The 9,437-nt window shown below is 31.1% G+C and overlaps 1 protein-coding gene across 1 annotated transcript; it reads right to left on the bottom strand.

Annotated features, from left to right (window-relative positions):
- Nucleotides 1-4,998: 4,998 nt before the first annotated feature.
- On the bottom strand, nt 4,999-8,596 carry LOC105780741 (kinesin-like protein KIN-10B). The gene is made up of 10 exons (XM_012605230.2): nt 8,277-8,596; nt 8,008-8,176; nt 6,799-7,398; nt 6,399-6,706; nt 6,218-6,306; nt 5,875-6,119; nt 5,752-5,798; nt 5,639-5,660; nt 5,489-5,551; nt 4,999-5,406 (listed from the first exon to the last, which is right to left on the bottom strand). Exons 1-10 carry the CDS (start codon nt 8,480-8,482, stop codon nt 5,323-5,325), a joined length of 1,833 nt encoding a protein of 610 aa, XP_012460684.1. The 5' UTR covers nt 8,483-8,596; the 3' UTR covers nt 4,999-5,322.
- Between the last annotated feature and the right edge of the window lie 841 nt (nt 8,597-9,437).

Below are 9,437 nucleotides of genomic sequence, written 5' to 3'. Positions count from 1 at the left end.
TTACCATTCATTAATCAAGTATATAAACAACTTTGATGCAACTCATAAGACCTAATATACATATATTATTTCATAACGAATAATCAAAATAAACTATAATTCCATCTATAGTATAACTAACATTTCACCTAAATTTATTAACATATAAGTAAATCTAATTATCATACCAACTTGTCTTTATTCGACCAACTCATTACATTAGCCATTATGACATATGCATATATAAATATATATATATATAATTTCAATTAACATGTCATGACCCATTTATGTATATCATCTATCATTTCCACACCAATTCTTAATACAAAACATACATCTCCATCAATTTAACATCATACCACAACCAAAACTTATCCTTCAACCAATTTATAGCATAAACACCACTTTAAATTAAGGTTAGATCATAATCAAATATACATCATGTCCTTTCATACTTTTTAGCCAAATTGTTTAATAAAACTTACAAGCATACTTACTATGTTTTAAACTTACTAATATAAACTAATTCATAAATTATTCATGACGTAACCAATCAAGACATATAATCAAGTTACCAATCATACTAATTATCAACTATACCAAATAGACTTATACCATGGTCGAATCATTGAAACCAAACACATTGAACATCCAACTGAGAACATATAAAACCAAGCTTAAACATAATGATCAAGCCATTTTTAACTAAATCGAATTTAAGCATGGAAATTAGGCCATTTTCACATGGCCATTTATATACATGATCCAAAACTAACCAAAAACATAAGCAAGCCTATACATGCCATAAGATCGAATTCGAAATTTAACAAAATACCAAAAGATGTCGATAGTGTGATAGACTTTGCTGACGATCCCCAAGCTCGTTTCGATAAACCAAAATCTATAAAATAGAGATAAACAAGAATACACACACACAGTAAGCTATTTAAACTTAGTAAGTCATAAGCAAAACAAATATAATAACGACTACATAATATATTATGTTAACCAGGTCAAATGTGCATAATATCAAATACTAGTTATCATTTACAACTAGGTCACATTATAACCTCATATACATATACCACAAGGCTGAATATAATCAATCAAATATGCATATATTTATTCAATTTTATTACCACAAACATATAAATAAACTGAAACACATGTATGTTCAAATATGTTAAACCGAAATTAATATTCACATAACTTAATATCATTTCCAGTAATCTACTTACCTTATTTCATATGAGCAATTAACTAACATATACCTAAACCTTTTTTTTTATTTCAATTTCTCATTTGATATTTGTTTCACATTGCCCGTTGAACCGTTTGGAATTAAAAAGGATAAGCAGATAATCGGAAAGTCCGTACAATGCCAACGTCCCAGACGTGGTCTCACATGTAATCACATATCAATTATACTATCCCAGACAGGGTCTTACATGAATCACAAGTCGATGCCAACATCCCAGATGTGGTCTTACACGAAAACACCTAATTATTCCTAACGTTCATACAGGGCTTTCGAACATTGAATCTCAATCGAATCAAACACGAAATAAAGCTTCTTGGCTTAATACACATTCGACCAATACACATATAATCCAAAAAATTCAATTCAGCCAATAACATTTATATATTTGCAAATTTAACATCATTTATATGCTTTTAGACTTACCTCAGATGTCGACGGACTGTATAATTGACTATTCGACTACTTTCGACTTCCCCCGATCTAATTCTATTTTCTTTCGTTCTTGATCTAAATAAATTCAAATTTAACTAATTTAATCACACATTCATTCAATTTAATCCAAAAACACATAAATGGGAAAATTACCATTTTACCCCTGACATTTTACACTTTTTGCAATTTAGTCCCTATTGCATAAAACACAAAATACACAAAATTTGCATATACCATAGCTAGGCCGAATCTTCCTATAGTCCATATAAGTCCACACATTTTATTTATTTCACATTTTAGTCTCTAAAAATATTATTTTTACAATTTAGCCCTAATTACTCAATTTCATCAAAATTCCAATACAAAACATATTAATCTAAAACATATCTTTCATTATTCATCATCAAACATCACAAAACACAATTATTCATCAATTTCATAACTCAAAATATTCATCAAAATCAAAAATTCAAGCATGGGTTGAATAGTATTCGAAGCAACGATCTCAAAAACATAAAAATCATCAAAAATCGAACAAAATCCATACCTTAATCAAGACTTGAAAGTGTCGAATGAAACAAAGCTTTAAAACCTTTTATTTTCTTTCAAATTCGGCCAAAATTTGAAGAACATGGATTTTAATTTGTTATATTAAACATATATTAACCTTGTTATTAATTTACTATATTAACCTTTACTAATATATATATAAAACATATATAATAAGGTTACATTAGTCCTTTGCCACCCGCTAACTTACATAGTGGGCTAATTGCATCATAAAACCTCTAAATTATAAAGACAACAACAATTAGGCACTTTCATATTTAACCATTAAATTTTTATTTTTACGCGATTAAGCCCTTTTCTCAAATTAAGCACACAAACAATAAAATAAATTCACGAAACTTTCACACAAGTAAATTCACACATAATTAACAAAAAAATAATATTAAAATATTTTCAGACTCGAATTTGTGGTCCCGAAACCACTGTTCCGATTAGGGTCAAAATCGGGTTGTTACAGCCAGACACCGCCAGAGACTAGTGATGAGCGGGGTAGTTGTTCATGTATATAGAGGGGCATCCCTAGAGACCACGCCTCAAGGTTTTAGTTGATTATGTCTATATTCAACTCTTAATTTAAAATTTGTAATCAATTGTTGGAATCGAAGTTGTAAGAACTTATCCCTGGTTTTGAATGAGTTTTAATAATAGTTAGATTTTGAAATTTAAGTTGTTTAAGCATGTAATTAAAACAAAATCAGAAATACCATTAAGCTATTTGGTTTATTGTATCATCTGGTACCCGACCCTAGCGACCAAGTCGGGCACAGGGTGTTACATTTTTCAAACCCGATTTTCCAACAATTTTGTCTCATCTTAGTAGCTGATGCAATGATGAAAGAGAAGGTGGTTTTAAATGAAAATGGTACTTCAGATTTGGTGAATTTATTTATAGGAAAAATGGTTATTGAATGTGAGTGGATATTTACAGTTAAGGTAAAACTTGATGAATTAGTAGCTTGCCTTAGCACTCGACTTGTTGGTAAAGGTATGCTCAAATGTATGGAGTTGACTATTTAGACACCTTCTCTCTAGTAGCTTTTGTTTGATTATTCATATCTATGGAATGCACCTACAAGTGATTTTTGCATTAACTTGATATTAAAAATTATTTCTTACATTGTGATATTCAAGAGGAGGTATATATATAGAGCAACCACCTAAGTTTATTGCTAAAAAGGAGTGTGAGAAGATAGGTCAATTTCAAAAATCTTTATATGGATTGAAACAAAATCCTCATACTTAATTTGATAGATTTTGTGATAATCTAAGAATTAAAGTTGAAGAAAAGTAATTGTGATCGCACAATGTTTTATAAACAGTCTAAGGGAGCTATTATTTTATTAGTGGTTTATGTTGTTGATATTGTTATTACTAATGGTGATAGTGTATGCATTTTGGCTTTGAAGCCATTTCTTAACAATCAAATTCAGTCAAAAGATTTAGGACAATTTGAATTTATTATTATTTTATTGTGTTGAAGTTATGATGAGTAAAAAAAATGGTCACAATTCAACACTTGACTGCTCGCTATATATCCTCCAACCTAGTATTTTACGAACAAACTAAACATATTGAGGTCAAGTTTCATTTTGTTCGTAAATTTTTTTTACAAAATTCATCTCTATAGGCTATGTTAAAAATGGAAATCAATTAGGAGATATCTTCACAAAAAACTTGAATGAAACTCAAGTTGATTATATTTGTATCAAGTTAAAATTATTTATATCTATGCTTCAGTTTGAGCGGAATGTTGTAAATAGGATATTAATTAGAGATATATTTAGATATTATTCAGTATAAATTTTATTTAGGTTTAAATGAAAATTTGACCTTTAAATTATAGTATTTTTCTCATTTAAGTATTTAAACTTTTTTTTTGCGAGAAGTGGTACTTAAATTTTGATTTTGTTATTTGGTCTAACTATTAAGTGTCATTAAAAACCCTCCAAGCCAATCAAATTGCGACACGTAACATTTTTAATTAAATTAAAAATAAATTTAATATAAAATATTTCTCTCTCTCCCTCCCCTTTCATCTATCTCTCTCGTTCATTACCATATCTTTCATCCAAGTTGTCTTTCATTCCCACGCAACACACCCTCTTGCCTAAAACTCTCTGTTTCTCTTTCGTCTTTTTCTTCTACTAATTTCAGAAAATATTATAAATGATATGCAACAAATTTGGGAAATTATTGTTCAAACTGAATTCAATATTTTTAATTTTATTCTTGGGATTTAAGTATGAAGTGTTTTAAAACTTCTAACGTAGGATTTTTTTTACTTCGTTGAAGCGAACAGCTTCAATATTAAGGTTGTAATTGTTCGATGATGAATTTGGCAATGAAAACCGTGAGTCTTTTTTATGGATTTAAAGAAAGGTTACGTTTAGGGTTTGTAGTTATCACTTTCAACAATGTTATTTTCGTTTGAAAGCATAAAGTATTTTACTAAATCTATGTTTGCTTTTAATTTGTTTTCTTTCTCAATTTTGTTTTGTTTATAATTCTGTTTGTTTTTTTTACTTTCGTAAACTCATCTTCAATGGGTTAGCTTGTATTTTAATTGAGAGGCTAGTTTCTCAAAAAAAACTCTAAGTATTCGACTATTTAGAGATAGATTTTATTTCCTTAGATTTATTTCTTGTAGATTGTATAATAGTACATATGTTCTCAATTCCCATTTTCATTATAATTATCAAATGTGTAACCAAAATAAGCATAATTTTAACATAACAAAAGATTATTTTACTCCATTTAAAGAAATTCAGAGTTCATTTCTGACCGTCATCCTTTGCTTAACATTAGAAGAAACTTTTTACTGTAAATTTTGTATCTCTGGACATTCTACTTCACTCTTTCTAAAAATTCAACTATACAATAATTAATGTACTAGCACGATACTAGGACAACAAGTCTGAAACGATTTAAGAAAACTAACTTAGCAGTACAATAATTAATGTACTGCATGATACTAATACAGCAATTCTGAAGTGACAGACCACAACATACTGATTACATTAATCTCACAACATTGCAATGAAAAACAGCATGGATCTTGGTTAAATTGCAATTTCGGCTCACTCAATAATTCCTTTTGCAGCTCTGCTGAACAAGTTGTAAACCTGCTTTGATGAAAGACCAATCTTTTCCAAGTCACTTAGCTGCAAAAAAACAGACAGCTTACCTACCTTCACTCATAATTCAAAAAACTTGTTTAAATTAGCATAGAAAAGCTTTCCTTACCGATTTTAAAGGGCTTGTTTCTCTAAGTTCAATTATGTATTCTGTCATCTTCGATCCAATACCCTATAACATATATATACACAATACTTGAAGATATATAGATAAGAAGATTTGAGAAGAACTATATTGTATTACTCAGATAAACAGTACCTTTAGGCCTAGTAACTCTTCTCTGCAAATGCAATATAACCAATGAAGAAAATTAATTTTTTTTAAAGAGAATATATTAAGAAATGAAGAGATTCTGACATGATATAACTCACCTGCTAGCCGTATTTAAGAATTCAATATATTCTTGAACGAGAGAGCTCTACAGAAAAGATTTATCAAGTCAGAAGAAATGGCTGAGATTAGGTCAATAAAAACTTTAGTAGCATGAAACATACCTTCACGTTAGAACTCCACGCATTAAATTTATTTAGTGGAGTGCCAACATTTTGGGGAGTTTTTGGCTCATATGATAAGGAAAATTGAGCCTTGATGGCTTCTGGAATTATATTGGAACTGATGGGGGAGAGGACCTTTCTTAAAGGGCTTTGCATTGCAGTTTTCCTCTCATTACTTGGAGATAAGCCGATGGTATCGACAGAGTTTTCGACTGTTGTAGTCTCTTCCTTGCTGGATGATTCTTCTACAAATCCGATACATTAAATAAGAACGTCTTTACTTCTCAGTTCTCATACAGCACTAGGCTAAGTTGTCAACAGATTTCGTACTTAAATAACATACCAGCTAAGTTCATAGTTGGTTTCAACATGATCTGCTCAATATCAACATCTTCATTGTTGAATAAATTTCTGGAAGTCACGGATATGCCCCTGCATGTATATGTTTAACAAATCAAGCAGTGAGTGTATGAACTCAGGCTGTTCTGATGGGGTATTCAAGTAGTAGTCAAGTTATTCTATACCTGTCTTTGGTATTAGAAGGATCATCTTTGGTAGAATTTTTTACTTTGCAAGAGCTGTTGTAATCAAGCTTCTTCATAGAGCGTATGGAACTGGGTGTTTTGCCTACTAATCGAGAAGCGAATGGTCCCATTCTTTGTGCACTCTTTGTCTTGCCTTTTGATTCAAGCCAAGCTTGTAGTTTTGCTTCCATATCAACTTTTTCCTTTGGTGTCTGTAGCTTTTGAGCTGAAGAAACGACATTTGAAATATGACGAGACCTTGCAGCCAAGCTAACGGTGTGAAGAGATTCTTGATACTCTCCAGGGTTCTGTTGATGAAACAAGGAGAAGATTGATCAAATTTTAGAAAAATTGTGAATAAAACAAGAAGTCAAAATGCAAAAAACTGAGAAATATGTACCAAGCAAGCAACCATCAAGGCACGGCTAGTCCCACCAAGAGAGTCCTGCAATATTCTAGTCAATTTGCTTTCTCGATAGGGCACTCGGGGCAGCTTGTTGTTCAATGCATAAATCACATTTGACAAAGCAAATAAGGACTGGTTGATCTTAGCACTCTCTTGGAGGCGAATGCCTTCATTGCAGGTCCTCCTATTATCCTCATTGCCTGCTAAGTCTATGAGGTTCAGCTTCCCCATCAAAACAGGCCTTGAACTATCATCACAAGGAGTGGAAACAGTAATCACTAGGACACCATGGCTTCTACTGGAAACATCATTGAGACCAGTATGTGCAACTTTCCTTCTCTGAATTCCACAAGAGAAGACTTGATGGAATTCAGACATGGTATTAATAGGCACCCGAGACAGGCCCCTTAGATGAATCTGCCCATCTTTGTCATCAAAAATTGAAATTTCTTTGGTTTTGACTTCTAAAAGATCATAGCACCTATCCATGTAGACCTCATAGTATGAAATCTCTGCTATGCACCCTGTGGTTTGGCATATTGACAAAATTGTAGACATGGCCAAAGGCATTAGACCAGGATGCTCTTCCATACCCTGCATTTTCAACATCAAATATGTGCTTCATCTCTTCACAGCTAACATAATATCACCTTAAATGCAAGTAGTTAAAAGGAACAACAAAACATGTGCTTCATCTCTTCACAGTTAACATATTATCACCTTAAATGCAATTTTAATTGCATGGATTAAGGGGTTTCAAAATATTAGACTTTGTGATGAAATTTAATTTGGAAAAATCATGGCTTGTATTGAAATACCTAAAGCTGTAGTTTCTCGAAACTTCCACTAGTTCAATTACAAATATATGTCATCCACACATGGCATTCGACACATGTTGGGTACTCAAAGACCTAGGGTCTCTACCGTAACCAACAAGTCAAGGCCTAGAGGCGAACGGTTATGGTGCTTCTAAAATTTTGATTTATTCCTTGAACTGTTTAGAAAATTTTAATTATGCCCTCTCAATTTTTTTGAAAATTTTAAATCTCACTTCAAATTTTTGAAAATCTTATTAATCTCACAAAAAATTTAAATATTTTTTAAATGATTCTTATTCAACTTTTAAAATTTTACCGTGCCTCTAAATCTTAGTCTCAGAATCCGCCACAGCAGTAGTTAATGATAGACATAAGAGGTCCGTACCTGCATGGTGTAAGTTTTTCCACTACCAGTAGCCCCATAAGCAAATACAGTAGCGTTGAAGCCATGAAAGATTCCTGGAATTAAAGAATTAACTTCTCTGTAGAATATCTTTCTGACATTATCATCTTCTTGGTCAAAGAAAGAGTCCAATCTGTAGCTTTCATTTCGGCTACGAACCAACAAGAAAAACCATAATTAAAAAAAAAACCAAACTTATTTTGTTTGCTCAAACATCAACCCTCCCCCCACCCAAAGAATCAATATCTTACCTGGTGTTAGGATCTTTAAGATGAACAGAGACTTCATCAGAAGAATCATTATCTTGATGATCAAGAAGAAAAATGCACGACTTTGAGTTGCCATTCCTTGCGGTAATCTCTTGAGGTAGAAACGGACGGACTCTGACCACCACCCTCACCTTTGAAACGGTGGCTTGTTTCGAGGGAGTGCCTAATTTAACGCTTTGGGTTTCCATTAAAACAGAAAAGCTTGGGAAAATTCGCTGAGAAAATGTTAAAGAGAAAGAAAGTGGACAGAAGCAGTTGATAGAGGGAAAAAACAACGTTGTTTAGATATGGGGATTCTGGATTTTAAACTATGTGACCGTTGGGAAATGCAAGGGAGGGTCAGGCCATTTGAATTTGTCTCGTCCGTTGGGTTTTGCGGGACCCACCAAGTTTAAAAATATAAAATTACTTGGTAGGTAGGATGAGTGTTTGATCAAATCTAGTGAAAAAATTTTAAGTTAATTAAATTGATGAGTCTCGTTTTATCATCTTAACTCAATTTGATTCAAGTGAAAGTGTTCGAGTTAAATTAAAAAAAATTAAACATGTTAAATTAAAATCTTATTATAATATAATATAACTAATTCCATGTTTGCACATAAATTTGAAATTATATATATTTGAAAACTCTTTCAAAAAATAAGAGAAAAATAAAATATTTTAGTATGATACACTTGAATTGTTAATTTATTTATTTAGGTTCCAAAATGATTGATGGAGAATTTTTTAATTTTTAATTTTTATATATTCTTTATAAATTTTATTTTTAAGTTATATATATTAAAATATAAATATTTTGAATTTTATTTTAATTTTGTTGAGAGACTAATTTACTCAATTTTAAAATTGTCAAGGACCAAGGGAGTAATTACACTAATCATTATTTGAGTTATTCTAATTGTAGAATTTAACTTGACTCGAACTTGAAACTTGAATTGATTCAAAAAAGTTGGAGGAAAACAACCGAATAAACTTATTCGACTTGACTAAAAAAATTGAATAATTTGATTCGATTAACTTAAAATTAAAAAAATATTTTTTTTGAGTCGAATCAAGTTTTACTTACCCATATTAATAGGTTTACACTACGATCAAATTGGAGGAAAATGAGAGGGCTTGAATGCAAAGATCGAAACCTATATA

This window comes from Gossypium raimondii, chromosome 4 (genome assembly GCF_025698545.1).
Source record: "Gossypium raimondii isolate GPD5lz chromosome 4, ASM2569854v1, whole genome shotgun sequence".
Lineage (NCBI taxonomy): Eukaryota > Viridiplantae > Streptophyta > Magnoliopsida > Malvales > Malvaceae > Gossypium > Gossypium raimondii.
Note: the sequence above shows the minus strand (reverse complement) of the source record. Positions and strands in the feature narration are given on the sequence as shown.

Coding starts and splice junctions, on each gene's coding strand:
- LOC105780741 (XM_012605230.2), bottom strand. CDS start 8,482: ATGGAAACCCAAAGCGTTAAATTAGGCACTCCCTCGAAACAAGCCACC. Junction 7,399..8,007: donor GAAAAACTTACACCATGCAG/GTACGGACCTCT, acceptor TTGAAAATGCAG/GGTATGGAAGAGCATCCTGG. Junction 6,120..6,217: donor ACCAACTATGAACTTAGCTG/GTATGTTATTTA, acceptor TCGGATTTGTAG/AAGAATCATCCAGCAAGGAA.